The following is a 17,597-nucleotide window of genomic DNA, read 5'->3' on the forward strand; positions in this document are numbered from 1 at the left end:
AGCGAAACCTCTAAACAAAGGATACTGACGAGTACATAAAAGTGGCCGTTATCGAAGGTTTGACTAGGCTATATTTTATCATATTGACAAATTTTAACAATTTCTTAATAAATTCAAAATTTTAATATTTTTCCTGAAAACTTTTTTGTCATAAAGCCTTGAATAAAAATTCAATTATTATATTGAAACTAATTGTCAATTATATTGATTAATTTGACAATTAATCATGCATTTGTTACTTTTGTTTGTAATATTCATTTTTATTAATTAAATACAATTATTTACTAATTGGGTTGTTGAAATTATTAATATATAAGAATCCAAAGGACAACCTACCACAAGCTCAGCCAAAAAAAGAATCCAATAACTAGAAAGGAATTCATTCTGATCTCCAGTAAGGTACCAATCTAGGTATCCATCAAAAAACACGCTAAATGTTTTAGTCATTTAAGAGAATTTGACATGTTACTGAGAACTGAAGGATAAATATATTCAAAAATATTAAATTAAAATTAAAATTCCATTTAATAAAGCATCACTTTTAAATTATTAAAAATTAGCAATCAACATTCTAACTTAAAACACAAAGCATCTACTTTAAAAAATCTCTTAATGAATACGCATCAAGAAAGAACAATTCCTCATTCTTTAACGTAAAATGTAGACATTTTTTACCAATAAAACAACGATTAAACATTAAAAAATTTATTAACGTAACTAAATAGAAAATGTAAAAATTCATTAAAAAGGTCTCCCCACATTAGATGAAGCATAAACTATAAAAAACTTTACTTAATTTTGTTATATATAAATTAAAATTTCAATAATTTATGCTAGGTTAAGCAAAGCTGGTTTAATTATATTTATTTGCTTAATATTAACGTCTTGTGAATATTTTTCAAGAATTTAGAAAAATTATGTAATTAGCATCGACTTAATCTTATGTAATTAGAATCTCTTAAAGTTAAATTAGCATTAAAGAATTTTGAATAAAATTTTATGTAAAACTTATATTACTGTCAAACCTCCGAAAAACCGTCGCTGACGAGAACATAAAAAAATGGCCGTTATTGAAGGTTTGACTGTATTAGTCTATTTTCTGTAAGAAATGAAGATCTGAAGAAATATTACAAATTGAATGAAAAATTTAAGTGTTTTAATCAAGTAAGGGAATAAAACTTTTAAAAAATTTTCAATTTATTAACATTAAATGGGTTATGTGTAACACACTTAAAGAATGGGGTGACCAGTAACTGAGTGGATTCGTTGAAAATTGAACACGTGGGTCGCTAACCATTAGTCCTATTTCTAGAGTGGGTCTGTGCTTAGGATTTTTGTCAAATTTTGTTTGAAATGTTATCGACGTGTTGTATTCCTTGTTATATATCAAATTACGCAGATCATGAGAAAGTATTCTAATTTCCGAAAGAACCGTCCCAAGAAACCAAATGGTTACGATTAATTCCTAGGAACAATTTTAAGCCTACTAAGTCGTCTAGAGTAAGTACTTATTTCATATTTATATTTATTGGTATATAATTGTTTCATTTTAATCAAATTTATAAAAAAAATAATAATAAGGCCACACAGGATAAAATAGATAACGAGCCGGATTTCAGAACTTTTAGGTATTTTGAATGAATGCTATTACTCAAAACCAATCCTTTCAACGAATTATAGGTAAATTCTGAATATGAGCCATAAGCTTTAACTTACAATTAGTTTTAAAGAATTTACTATTGAAAATTCTATAATACAGTCGACCCTCCCTATAACATTGTTGATAATTTTGTTTTATATGAATTCCATGTTGTACGAGTCACTTAGATTTTACAAATACGTGTGCCGGGCTGTGAACGGCTCAGGTATTTGTAAAATCTAAGTGACTCATACAACATGGAATTCATATAAAACAGAAAAATCAACAGTGTTATGGGGGGTGGTCGACTGTACCATGCTAAGAGTTCTGTAAGATAAAATAATTAATGTTAGGTTTGATATAATTGTTTAATAAAATTGATCAAGACTTATGTGTAACTAAAATTTAACTATGTTATACTTTGAACACACAAATATAATTATTTTAACTGTTATTTTAAATCTGATACAGTTTTAACTACTAAAACTTCATGTATTAAAGAATTATTAACAGGCAGTGTTACTTAATTCCTGTTAATAATTACACATATGAAAAATCTTTGAAGTATTTCACAAAAATAAAATTTGATAAAGTTTAATTTTTTAAATAAATGTCAGATAAATGTTTAAAAATGAGTAACAAAACATTTCCCACAATTACTGGAAGTTAATTAAGTTTTACTACTAGATTTTCATAATAGAGGAAATGATTTTTCCTTTATTCTAGTAGTAAAATGTAAATAATAGAGATTTATATGGTGAAGGAAATTTGAACATCCTTACTATACTTTTTCAATAATTTTTGTAATTAAATTTATTTTTATGATTACATAATCTATCGATTATATCTACCATAATTCCAAAATAAAATTCAAATTTTTTTATTTAAAAAAATAAATTGCAAAATTGGAATAAAAATGGTGTAATAAATTATACTATAAATGAATGTTTTTAAATATAATTATTTTCTCATTACTTATAAATGTTATTATTGTGATGAGTATTTGTTTTTAAACATGTTCTTACTCATTCTATTTTTTAATGGCTTACAGGTTTGTGAACTTCACTTTTCACCGTCAGATGTACTCTACTTAGATTTTCTGATGATAAAACAGAAAAATAATAAGAGAATCATTGAAGTAGCAAAGTTAAGCTAAAGATGCTATTTTTCCCAATTGCCTATCATATTTATCGTCTGCGTCTAATAAAATAGAATCTCCAGGAATAAGTTTTAAAATGTTTGTACAAAAGCAGTCCATCTTCTATTGGTGACGTCACAAGTCAGCGAAATGGTCTTGTTATTTCGGTTGTGGTGGTGGTCTGACACCTAAATAGTGGCCAGTTTTCCCATAGAATTCATCCCGGATGAAACTCCTACTTTAGTAAATCTCCATGTGCTGCGTTACCTTCTCACATTAATCTATTTATTTAAAGAATGGCAAATACGTAAAAATATAATATATAAAAAATAAAGGAAGATAAGTAATGAAATATATTTCAGACCTTGTCCTGCTGATCACGTGCATTTTATATATTAGAACGAAGCAAACTATTTATGTAAAATGCCAGCATTTATACCTTTAAGACACGTAAATTATCTCAAAAACAAAACTTTCTTTAAAGTTTCGATAAAAGTTAAAATAAACAAAGCAAAATATCTTTGAACAAGCGAGTTTAAGATGTATCTACTCCAAGGTACGAGTAATCACTTTATTTTAGAATATTGACATTTCTTTTGAAAAATTTAGCATCAGGTGCAGCTCTTTGAGAAGTTTTAGATAGTAATAAACCAATTATTCTTTTTATCTTTAAATATTTTCTGTAAGAAACAAACAATAAACTGTGCCAGAAAAATTTCTTTTACCATATGCAGCAATCTAAGATGAAAATTCAAGTCTTATCCCATTTAAACAATGGCAAATTGCCAGAAGATTATTGAGTTTCAAAATCTTAAAAGTCAAAGAAAGCTAACTGTGGAATGATTTTAAAATATTGGATCTGCACGAAGAATATTCCACGAACTTTGTCTTCTATCACGCTATGTATTTTTGATGAAGAGAATCAAAAACAATTTCCCTATTGCATAAAAGTTATACAACACAAATATTGCCGAATTCAATTTAAATCCTGGAATTTTTCTAGTTTTAACACAAAAAAAAACAATAAATGGAAATTTTACTAAGCATTTTCATATTTACTAAACAGTTTTAAAGTTTAATTTGTATTATTTAAGCATTAAACTTTAAATTCTAGTAAAAAATAAAATAAAAAGATATTTTCTTAAAATAATTGAATGAATACAGAATTTCATGCTTTAGTTTTAAAGGAAAATGTTTAAAAAACAATTAATTTTACATTTGAGGAACTACTGAAATATCATTTAGAGGATGCAAATTAGAATTATTTATCTAATTTATAATTTTCAAAAGACGTATATTTAAATATGTAACATTTGCTAACCACTTACAGAATGTGATCGACTGTATTTTGGCATAAAAATATCTTAAAATAATTCTATTCTAGTTTTAAATTTTGTATTCTTTAACCAATAAATTTTTAAAGAACGATATGGGATGAGTCTAGGTGACAGCTAAGTAAGCAAGCCAAGTATTGGCTTGCTTACTTAGCTGTCACCTAGACGTACCCATGGATTCAGAAGTACTTTAAAAATACAAAAACTCTCCGAATAAATGTTCGGAATTCTGGAAGTAAAGAATATTTTTATTTGATAACATCATCTCATTACTAATTTATTAAATATAACGTATAGAACTGCTTATATACACAGTATATGTATTTCAAATTACTGTATTAGTTTAAACTTGCTAGTAAATAATTAAAATCGTTAAAAATTGTAATCCTTCTATCCCTAAAAACAAGTGATATAATTCCCTAGATTTATGAAGTACTTAAGTTTTCTATTTTTATTTTAGAAAATTTAATACAGGATTTATGCTTTTTATTTCAATTGGTGAAGAATGATTGAACAGAAAAAAGTTGTCTAAAATCAAGAATATTTAAGTAACTTTTTTATTTAATTTAAATAGTATTTAACTTTAAAGATGCCACCCAGTAAAATGATAAATACAGTTTTGTTTTTAAATTTCTGTATTATCGTTTAAAAATTTAACCAAATGTAACTTGAAACCTTTGATTAAAACATTTGCCTTATGACATTTAATTATGCAAATTGCTTAAATTTTACATTACTGTCATTTTGAAGTAAGTTGTAATGTAAATTTTCAATTTTGTGTAATTATTACAAGTGCCTGAAATTTCTCAATTTGGACTTAAATTCTAATTTATAAAATAATAATGATATATAGGTCTAATAAACTAATATTAAATATTTTTTAATGAAATATTTATTTAGGACAATTTTTAAGATGCATTCGTTTTGTCGGAATAGTGTAAACTTTTACGCAAAAGTGTACACTATCCTGACAATACCCCTAGAAAATCTAAATCATTGTTTGTTTCTACCAGTGTTTCCCAACGTAGGGCCCACGCCCCACAGGGGAGGCAATTAGATTGTAAAGGGGGCAATTAGAAAATGGACTCGTTCAGAGTTTAAGTTAACTGTATAGCCGTTGTATATGTTAGGGGGAGGGGCATAAGAATTTTAGAAAGGCTTAGGTGGGGCATAGCACAAAAAAGGTTGGGAAACACTGGTCTATACTATTTATCATTTTGTTAATAATTATTAAATTAAGCTTAATTAATTTAAAATTTATAGAAAGAGACGGTCATTTTTTAAAATAGGAACACTTGAAGCATTTTTTACGCTTATGGGCATTTAAGAACAGCCTACAAGTAAAACACAAAGCTTTTTAAAATTTGTTTCAAGCATTCGTGTTTGTTCTCTGCGCTTAAACCTGTTGTGTAAAGCTTCCTATACTCTTATCATTAACGAAACTTGCCATTTAGATAAAGAATTGTTCATCCAGGTGATGGTTTCTATTATATAAAAAGTGTTGAACTGAATTAAGTTTTTCTATGCTGTATTTTCATTTCTTCATGAAATCTCAATGGGTGGTCTGACTCGCATGAGTGGATGAATGACGGCGGCTAAAATTATTCTGATAAATTATTATTTGTATTCTTGCATACGGAGCCAATTCGAAGCTGAATCTGTATGATTTCATAAGGATTTATTATCGTGCAATTATCTAGAAACTTTAGAAGAGGGAAGGAGTTTGAGTTTTTTTTATAGTCGACCGCTGCAGATAATTTCCTAGGATTTAGTGGATGAAGATAGTTGTAACTAAATAATCAACTTATATATATATATATATGTTACAGTCAAAACCCGTTTTTAGTTAGAACGCGTTTTAACTAGTTGAAACTAGTTTATACTGAATGTCTTTGTTAAAACCCGTTTTGTCTAGTTGAAACTAGTTTATACTGAATGTCTTTGTTAAAACCCGTTTTGTCTAGTTGAAACTAGTTTATACTGAATGTCTTTGTTAAAACCCGTTTTGTCTAGTTGAAACTAGTTTATACTGAATGTCTTTGTTAAAACCCGTTTTGTCTAGTTGAAACTAGTTTATACTGAATGTCTTTGTTAAAACCCGTTTTGTCTAGTTGAAACTAGTTTATACTGAATGTCTTTGTTAAAACCCGTTTTGTCTAGTTGAAACTAGTTTATACTGAATGTCTTTGTTAAAACCCGTTTTGTCTAGTTGAAACTAGTTTATACTGAATGTCTTTGTTAAAACCCGTTTTGTCTAGTTGAAACTAGTTTATACTGAATGTCTTTGTTAAAACCCGTTTTGTCTAGTTGAAACTAGTTTATACTGAATGTCTTTGTTAAAACCCGTTTTGTCTAGTTGAAACTAGTTTATACTGAATGTCTTTGTTAAAACCCGTTTTGTCTAGTTGAAACTAGTTTATACTGAATGTCTTTGTTAAAACCCGTTTTGTCTAGTTGAAACTAGTTTATACTGAATGTCTTTGTTAAAACCCGTTTTGTCTAGTTGAAACTAGTTTATACTGAATGTCTTTGTTAAAACCCGTTTTGTCNTTAGTTTTAACTAATGTTAAAAGTTAAAACTAGTTTTATCTAAAGTCAAAACATGTACAGCAGTAAATTAACTAGACAAAACCGGTTTTGTCTAGTTAAAACTAGAATTTACTGTAGTCAAAAATGAATTTGAGTTAAAACTAGTTTTAACTAGACAAAACGGGTTTTAACAAAGACATTCAGTATAAACTAGTTTTAACTAGTTAAAACGCGTTCTAACTAAAAACGGGTTTTGACTGTAACATATATATTTATTAACTGTTTTTTGATGAATATTTATAATTTAAATCTTTATTTCTTCAACCGTTTAATATTTAATCTTTGAAAATTGAGTTTCGTTTCTGTCACTTTCTAACCAGAATTACATTGATAATTTCATTATAAATCCTTATAAATTCAATTAAATTAAGCATCATTTAATTATAAACATATGAAAATAGATAATTCTGAAATTGTATTACATAAAATTCACAAAATTTTAAGAAATAGAGCAAAATTCTTACTAAAAATCAGTTCACTTCAAAAAAATAGAGGCTGCAAGAATATATTTTGAATAGGCTAGGATTGTTATCAACTATTTAATTTTTAATTTCTAGTGTTTACTTAATTCTAATTTAATTGTAATTATTAATAGTTAAACAAATTTTAATTAAATTAAATAACGTATGAATTTAAAACTAGTTAATTAAAACATAGAATGGAATTTTCTGAATATATTAGATTGTTAAAATATAAAAATCGAAGTTGTCTGAGCTTATTACAAACGATCCTATAAATAAATAGCAGTAAATAAAATAGTATAGTTGCAATCAAGATCTAAAAACTCTGATTTTACAGTTCTGAAAATCGGATTTAATTTATCTATAAGAATGGAAGTTTAAATAAAAGAAATATAAATAATTTAATAACATTATTAAGGTTTGCAAATTAAATTGATTTTACATATATTTCATACACACGTTTAAATATGTTGTATAAATGCAACTGTAATGCTTTGTTTTCGCAACACCAGAAACCAAACAAAATCATCGAAAATAATCTGTTTATGTTCTTTCTTATTCTGTTTCTGTTCTATATCCACAACAACAGAAATTGAGCACAGAATTTCTCTCTGCCAATAAGAAATAATAATTTAAAATTTGTCGATTATCAAAGTCGGAAACGAATTCTTTTATCCTCCCCTTCAGCCATTTAGTTTGAAAACTTTAAGCTATCGTACAGTGTTTCCAGAAACTAGAAAAATGACGTCGCCAAAATATCGCTCTATAATTGGTTTAGTATATAAACGGGATGTATAACGAAACCAAAAAGTATAAATATTTTCAGCTGTCTTTTCCGTCCGGAATCCATTTAATCCGAAATTTCTAGACAGAAAGTGACGTTTCTTTTTCTGGTTTCTGAAATATTTTCTGGAAATTTGAAAGTCATTATTAACATTAACTTTATTCATTTGAAGTTCTATTCTAATTTATTTAAATGATATGTTTACATTACATATTACATAAGTTTATAAAAATTATTCATTAACTTTCTACATAAATTTTCTCTAAATTTACAAAGGAAATAAGTAAAAGTAATAGAAATGTTTATAATTTAGAATTTCTGTTTTCTATTGATGTCTATATTATTATAAAGTTATTATATTTCTTTACGCTATTTACTAGTCTATATTTGGTGTTCTCTTTCAAACATAATACTAAAATATTGTCAAGAGATATATTATAAATTATTTCGCTATAGTTAAGTATTGGTGTACGATACTAAAATAGAATTCACAAATTTCATACGATCTACACAAAATATCGTAAAGATAATAATAGGTCGATATAAATAATGTTCGTTATCTGTTTCTTCACGTTGAATAATCAATTGTATTAATTAAGTAGTATTAAATAATAAACTGCAGAAATTTCTTTCTAAATGAGGATGGTCCAGTAATCAAAACTCTTCATCCCAAGTAAAATATAGTTTAAACATTAACAGAAAAGTATAATTTAAAAACAATTATCCTGATGAATTTTCAAGACCAGCGCATTTTCCTGCCACTAGATTTTATTTAGATGATAACTGCAAATAATTTACTGCTAACAATTATGTAACTTCATTTTAAAACGATATTCTTTAATAAATTTCAAATGATTTCCTTATTATAAGTTTTAAAATCAATTTTGAATATTTTAATATAGTTTCAAATGTCAGTATAATTAATATTGCAAAGAAAAAAACATGCAATTTAGATTTAAAAATCTTCTATGATTTATAATTGTCTCTCACAATCTATAAAATTTACAAAATATTTTAAAATTACAATTAGTTTTAAGATGTGACTGGATTTCAATATATTGAATGATTTCTTACGAGAGGGTGACCGAATAAATCTTCATTTCGACACTTATTTAATCCGTTTTTTTTTTCTGCTTGAACAACAATCAATACACAAATTTTAAATTTATATCAGAGAAACCGGATTTTTACAGTCCTCATCGATTTATCCGTATATAAAATAAATTTATCTATTGTAGTTTACAGTTCTCATTACAGTTAGTAAATAATAGGACACGCATTTTAATTATAGTATAAATCAATTCGTGTGGTATTTATTGATTATAGAAGAATTTAAAATATTTGATATTTATATTTTTAAATTAAAAAACAAAATATCCAGAAAGTGACAGTTCATCTTAGGAAACAATATTAAAATGATAATATTTTTATTAATTTATCAATCTATGTTTCCATGTCTGCTCCTTATATTACTACATTAATAAAAATCCTTAATTTAATTAGACAATTAAATATAAATTGTCACTAATTTAAATTCAATTTTGCTTGTAAAACTTGAAATAAACAAAATAATTAACGATATTTTTATTTAGTTCATTGAATTCTGTCTCTCTGTCTCACTCACTCATTGATGGTTCTCTGTCTCTCTCTGTTGTTAGATCGTCAACAATTATTCATTAAATATCTTTATAATTTATATATATTTTAATGAATAAATACAAATTATAAAACGTTTCCTTATAGTAAGAATATAACAATCAATAATTAGAAAATATAATGATAATGAGAAAAAAAAATTATCAAGGTTTGGTTTTGAAAACGATATATCATTTATCATTAGCCACTTAATTTATGGAATATTTTAAGAAATACAAATATTTTATAACTTAAATAAAAATAATTAGAATAGATAACTAAACAAATTCAAAAGAATTTGCTATAGAAAATAATCGGCCCATACATTGGGTTCATTAGGGCCGATTATTTTCCTTTTCCCTTTGGGTGCCCTTTTCCTAATCACCAAAGGAATCCCAAATCCATTATTAACAAACAACAGAAAATTCATGACTTCTAGCCTATTCTGAAAATATTAAAGAAACTAATGAACGATATTTGTCAATTGTCCCATGCAACTTCGTCGTATATTGACCAAAACTTGGATTGAAAACAAGGAACATTCAATGTTTTCAAGGCCAAGTTAGCCGCAATCAGTTGCAACCAGTGCTACTGTGTGGGAACGCAGATTCCACATTAAACCATAGTTTGAAGATTGCAAAATGCACGATGCCCCCCTTTTATGGCTTGTATTCTCTTTTTCTATAGGCTACGGGCATCTCTGTCAACAATGGAAACAAATTTACTTAAAATTAAACTAATAAAGTTAGTCTCGCAATTTATTTCCAAAACAATATAAAATATAAATTATAAAACTTCTCTTATGAATTGTCCTAACTCTGTACACATATCAAATAGACTATAAAATATTTGGTTGTGTGGATGGCTGAAGAGGTAAAGACCGGTGCCATTGAGAGCTTATACGAGGCCCGGAGTATAGCGAGTCTTTTTTGCAAATGTTTTTTTGAACAAATGAAATACAGTACTTAAGATGTTTATTTATTAATAAAAATCAGTCTTAAAGATGCTATTTTTTGTTAATAAAAATAATTTACAAGATCAGAACCGCTACGATCTCTCTCGATGGCCTCGGTTAAGGTGTCGGTCTACCCCTCCGAAACACTCGAAATTCCAGAATTTTTGGAGATGCCTTCCCAAATATGTCGGGCCCCATCCTTCACCACCCTGCCGCTTCAATTGTGGGCCTGGCCAAGCCCACAGTGGGTATGAGAAAAAGACCTTCTTAACGCCCATAGCGCGGAAAGTATAGGAATTAGGAATAAAATAATCTATATAAGATTAAATAGAATTGAATGTTATTAACAATACTGTACTATAATTACAATCTCGAAATTTATTATTTCTTTTATAAAGATTTTTAATTCTATACAAATCAGTTTATGAATAAAATCATATTCGATAAATAATTAGTTGAAATATTTTTATTAATTTGTAATACTAATTGACAGGAGAAGAATGGAAACATACCTTCAGATTTACAATTATAAAGGCATTGTCTAACGACTATTCCTTTGTTGACGTATTTCTATAGAAAATATAAGAAATATATATGATTTTAATAAGAAAGAAATTATAAATAGAAAGAAACTCACCAAACAAACTTCATCTGGGCTATCACATTCTTTTAAATTGGACTCATTATAATGGTTGCACGGAATTAATGAACCTGTTTGGCTGCGAGTGTAGGTTCCGCACCGATAGCATTTGAGGCACCATGTTCTTGTGACTGGAAAAAGTTGTAAATTGTGATCAATATCCTGCTTAATGAAAATCTCCTAGTATTACTTCCGCTCAATATTTTCATTATAAAACGAATATCGATATACCAGTACGAAAAATTGCGTTGGACTCTCTTCTTAGCTCCAGTAAAATACAAATTATTAATTTTTTTTTTTTGCAAAACTTTCTGACTAAAATATTATAATTAAAATTAGATACGGGTTCTACAATAAATAATTAGTATAGAATTAATAATAAATTTTATAATTAGTCATTTAATGATTAAATAGAGCTAATTGTTGCTTATGAAGAGTTTTCAACATAAAATGTTTAAAAGTAATTAATAGTAATGTTATAATTATTTTAATATTAAAATGATGATATGTATTCTCAATTAAACTGTTTTATTTTAGGCTTAGATATATATATATATATCTAAGCCTAATTATTGATATAATATATATATATATATATATATATATATTATATCAATAATTAGGCTTAGATATATATATATATATCTAAGCCTAAAATAAAACAGTTTAATTGAGAATACATATCATCATTTTAATATTAAAATAATTATAACATTACTATTAATTACTTTTAAACATTTTATGTTGAAAACTCTTCATAAGCAACAATTAGCTCTATTTAATCATTAAATGACTAATTATAAAATTTATTATTAATTCTATACTAATTATTTATTGTAGAACCCGTATCTAATTTTAATTATAATATTTTAGTCAGAAAGTTTTGCAAAAAAAAAAAATTAATAATTTGTATTTTACTGGAGCTAAGAAGAGAGTCCAACGCAATTTTTCGTACTGGTATATCGATATTCGTTTTATAATGAAAATATTGAGCGGAAGTAATACTAGGAGATTTTCATTAAGCAGGATATTGATCACAATTTACAACTTTTTCCAGTCACAAGAACATGGTGCCTCAAATGCTATCGGTGCGGAACCTACACTCGCAGCCAAACAGGTTCATTAATTCCGTGCAACCATTATAATGAGTCCAATTTAAAAGAATGTGATAGCCCAGATGAAGTTTGTTTGGTGAGTTTCTTTCTATTTATAATTTCTTTCTTATTAAAATCATATATATTTCTTATATTTTCTATAGAAATACGTCAACAANAATCTAAATTAAATATAGCTGCTGATTTTAACGTCATTTAATATGCTTTAAATTAAGATTTAATTGAAAAATTTGGTGCGTGCTTCCACTATGAAAAGAAGCAATTCATCAAAATTATTTAACGAGTGCTTAACATTAAATTGAAATTATTCTAATTAACGCCTCAAGAACAGTGATATCTGCAGAAACTTTGTATTTTTGTAACTAAAAGTGGATATCCAGCTATTGATAATCGATAAACTAATATAAGATTATTGGAAACTATTCACATCTATTTTATTTTGCCTTTAATCTGATGCAGTTAATTGATGTATTAAGTTAGCTTATGCATTGTAATTCTCACTTAATGGTTACAGATTTGGTCTATATATACTTATTAAACATGTATTGTTAATTGGAAACATTAAGTAATGGAATTTTGATAATATTGGATTGAACTAGCCTATCTGTAATGTCTTTCGAGTGTTCAAATATTGAGTCTAACTTATTCTTTAGAGAGAGCCGGAGTAAAGTTAGAAATGGCAATGTTAAAGACCCCCCAAAAATCGTATTCTATTAAAAATATTTCAAACTATTTTAGAGTTGTATTCGTGTGAATAAGTTCAGCTGTTTCGCAGAAGTTGCGTGAAGTTATCATAACACACAAAATGCAAGATGCTCGAGCATCAAAGGTCACAGTACAAACAAAACAGCTCATTTATATTTAGATAACATCTGCTTCGAAGAAGTAGAAGTCAGCTATAACAAAACAATATCAATTATTACTTACTGAAATTTAATTGAATATAAGTTACCTCTAATTTAGTATTTTCTACTTTAATTAATTGAAATTAGTTTCGCAAACTTTCAATTTTGTTGAAAGCTTTCTATTATGAATTAGATACATTATAAATGGCAATTTGTAAAGACTAAACGGCTTCTAAGATCACTTCAACGATTTCGTTTAATGAAATGATTTATAAATGAAAATAAAAGTAAATTATACGATTTTATAACTTTAAAAGAATTTAAAATGTTTCATTATTTCTTAAAGAATATTTCAAAGACAATGCAGAATTTATCTTTAACATTGCATTGATTAGTCTTTACAGACATACAGACTTACAGATTCAAAATTGAATCTTTGAAATCCACGTTAAATTTAATCTTTTATTATTATAGAAAGTAGCAATTTTAGGTTCCCAAAAGCCTTAAAAATGTCCTTTAAAACAAAATATATACAGAATTATTTTCAGTAAGAATTTAATACAGAAAATTTATAGGAAACATAATTTAAATCGAAAAAATTTATTTTAAAATGCTATATTTTATAGTTGAAATTATATATTATTTTATAAATTATTAAGACATTTTTATGACATGTAAAACATAAAATATATTGAGAATAATGCATATAATATATATACGGTATACTAATATAAAATGTATTATATATATTATAAACAATAGTTTTTAAATTAAATAAATTATTTTTTCTTGTTTAAAATACAAACTTTTTATATTGTTTCTACTAAACAATTAATTTATTTTCTTTGTATCCAATAGCATTTTTTTCTCATTCATGTTTTCTAAAATTGAAAAATTCTTTATCGTTGAAGTTCACGACATTCCACGTTAGAAGACTTACTTTTTACAATTTCGTATCAAAAAATGTTTTATATATATATAATATATAGGCCTATATATATATACACAAGAAAGTAAAGTCTCGAAGGATAGCAATGGGATAGCATTCCCATTTATCTAGACCAATTGCTTTACTCCAGAGATTCTAGTCAAACTTAAGATAACCATTTTTTAATATTATAATATGAAGTTATCAAAAAGAAAAAAATAATCAGAAATTCGAATTAAATTTAAACTATTTTATATAGATTATTTACATTAATTTATTTTATTTTAATTCGTATATAGGAAGTACAAGTTTGAGAGAGTCTAGATAATCTCCATTACAATAAAATGCTACATTTAAATAAAATTAATAAATAGAAAATAAATCGAAATTTGTTTCATTAATTTTTTTTTAATTTACAGGTAAATAATTGATGATTATTATTATATTTTTTTTTACGAAAAAATAATCAAAAATAATTATTTAACTGCAGCATTAAAAATATACTTTGCACTAAGCATGTCAAAATGTAAATAGGTCTAATTCTTCTTAACGAGGGGATAAAAGAATAAAGAAATGAAATGTATTTTACTTGTCACTATCAAAAACTTAAAGATAATTCTAAACTTTTCAAATTCCATCAAACTAATGCGATAATGATTTTATTCAAAACAAAAATATGTTACATAAAAAAAGCATAGATACGTCGCTAGAATTTTTCAAAAAATAAAAATTCAAACTTTAAAATAAAAACTTGTTTAATTTTTATACATTAATATTAAATTATTAATATCAGTTTAGAAAAATAAAATACAAATTCTTTTAACCTCACTAATTAGTTGAAGAAATTTCAAATTAGACGGTTATACTTTTATTAACAAGATAGATATTTTCGTGATATTAATAACAAGCATCTGCAGGGCTCTTAATTTTTTTTTTGTTTTTTATAATTGCAGCTTTTTAAATTGAGAATCCCAAAGGACAAATTATAGAAGATTGGAACATTCTTTAAGTTCATAATTGACTTCAAAGAAGAAAATTACTTTAAAAACATCACTCTAAAGTTGACCGTTTAACCTTGTTACATTTTAAGAATAAATTATAAAGAAATTATGTTCGTCGTTTGAACGAAGCAAAGATTTATTTTTAATATTATTATAGAGATTTAACATTCTAATAAATTTTTTATTACGTGAAATTTATAAAAAAATATCTTTGTGATGAATAAACTTTAAGTAAATAAACAAGATATTTAAGTAAGCATTATAAAAAAATATAAAATATACAGCTTAGTATTAAAGACGTCCTAGTGTGACTGGTGTAGAATTTGTTTTAATTTAAACTGAAATTCTAATGGGAATAGTCAGATTGGAAGAAGATTTATCGATTTACATATTCAAAGATCTATTTCAAAACCCATTAAAAAATGAATAATAAAATTAAATTAACAAAAGCAAAAACTTTTATTTTATAACCTGGGAGAAAAAAATAATAAATTTTTACTATTAAATTCGTAATTATTTTATTAGTTATTTATTTTTTTATTTTTTAATTTAATATTAAATAAGATAGCAAATAGGCCTGAGTAATAAAGATAAACATTAAAATAAAAGGTTGGTTACTTTAAAATATAGTTATTAGCTTATCCTTGTTGTGTTTATCACGAAGTGTCAAGAGAAGTTTGACGTCGAGATTTTAAGGTAGTTTATAGTTTCCGCGGGATCCTAGAGCTAAAATTTGGTGAAGAAATGGTTTAAAAGTGTATAAAGAACATACAGAAGAACAGACAGACGTTCTATTTTATGTATGTAGATTAGAAAATTTAGCCTAGATTTCTTCTCAAATTATTTGAAACGGTTTTTCAAGTGTTATTGTTATCTTCTCTAACATAGACAGTCATTTTTTGTCGTGCAGAGTAATGTTAAAAAGGGATAAAACATCACAGAAAGACATTTAAAACAAGCCAACACTGCCATTCATCACTTTCTCGCTTAATCACCTTTTTACAAAGGAAGATGTCTTCCTAATTTCCACCAACAGGCGTCGAAGAGAGCTTGTCTCATTTACATACCGATCTACGAAAACTTTTAATTACAATGGAGTATCGATCCACTAGTCGATCTACCTGACTATAAACTATAATATAGAACATTTTTGCTGAAAATGTAACAATTTGTAAAAATTGACTTACTAAAACATCAAAACACATTAAATATTTTGATCTTGGGTTAAAAAATTGCCGAAAATTGCTTTAAATTGTACTTTTATTTATATAAGTAACTAAAGATGAAGCAACATTTTATATTCTTTAAAAATATTACGTATTACTTTCACGAATTTATACGTGAAGTATTAAATATTAGACAAACATTGTAGCAAAAATGGCAATAAATTAATTAAGAAAGCTATTTATAATAATTTTTAGGGCGTTTAAGCTGCATAAAACGATAGAAGTATTAAGTCGGTGTCACGGAAATCTTTGATATTCAGTAGCGCAGCAAGCGAGCATGAATGAGTCATTCGTTATATTTTAGCTTAATATAGGAAACATTGAGAGCTCCACCCTTACTAGTTCCTCTCTCTTTAAAATTTCTAACTTATCGATAACAATATCATTAATTATAACTCGATCTATATATATTTATGTATATTATATGAAAGTTTCATTTTGATACTTAAAATTTGAAAGGAATTTAAATTGCGAGGTTAAATTCGTGTTTTAAAAACTAAATAAAGTTAATTGCTAATAATGATCAAGTCGTGTAATTTATTCCTGGACTTCAGCCAGCTCTTTAGTGTTTAGATACAGTATGACGATCAAACCAAGCGCGACAGATATTCTAAGATTCTTATAACTGGAAGCGATGCATTCTTAATGATGAATTGAAGTTCAGAATTTCTACTTTGCTATGAAAATTTAAATAAGAGGCAGAAGGCTACATTAATCATTCTTCTGTAATAATATACTTCTTATACTCATCTTAAGTCTTCTAGAATTCAAATAAATCTTTTGTATAATGTACGACTTATATACTTAATTTAATTAATTAATATTAATATTATAATATTTATACTTGATTATAATAAAGCTAATTTTTTATTTATTATATAAGGTTTGTATAAAATAAATTAATTTAACTTTGTTTAAAAAGCTTAAATATTATAAGATTGTATTGTTTATATAAGGGGGTTTAATCTAAAATTATTTTGCTTAATTAACGAAATAGAGAAATTAATTTAGATTAAAAAGAAATAATTTTATTTATACTTTACATAATATTCCCATTAAGAAATTTTAATTAATTTTGTTAATATTTAAAAATATTTTATTTAATTTTATATATATTTAATCTTCGAACAAGTCAGATTCATACAAGGTTAATTTGCAATTTTAATCAAGATAATTTCTGCTTTTATTGCGATTTTACTTGTGCCTAAAATGCGATTTTGTAAGGAAAGTATTCTGATTTTGAATGATTTGACGTATATTTGGTCGGCAAATATTCTACAGCCTAACTCTTCTATATTTGATGCCAC

General features: G+C 25.8%; 1 protein-coding gene across 1 annotated transcript in view; it reads right to left on the bottom strand.

Moving 5' to 3' along the window:
* Positions 1–16,212, bottom strand: part of LOC111621742 — a 29,020-nt gene extending 12,808 nt beyond the window's left edge. Inside the window, exons 1-3 of the mRNA XM_023363969.1 lie at positions 16,132–16,212; positions 11,173–11,337; positions 11,048–11,105 (exon numbers count right to left, since the gene is read on the bottom strand). Coding sequence (XP_023219737.1) covers positions 11,048–11,105; positions 11,173–11,337; positions 16,132–16,212 — 304 coding nt within the window. The remainder of the gene's footprint in view (positions 1–11,047; positions 11,106–11,172; positions 11,338–16,131) is intronic.
* Positions 16,213–17,597: the final 1,385 nt, after the last annotated feature.

Source organism: Centruroides sculpturatus, unplaced genomic scaffold (genome assembly GCF_000671375.1).
Source record: "Centruroides sculpturatus isolate CEXI.00-Female unplaced genomic scaffold, Cexi_2.0 scaffold21, whole genome shotgun sequence".
In the NCBI taxonomy this organism is placed as follows: Eukaryota; Metazoa; Arthropoda; class Arachnida; order Scorpiones; family Buthidae; genus Centruroides; species Centruroides sculpturatus.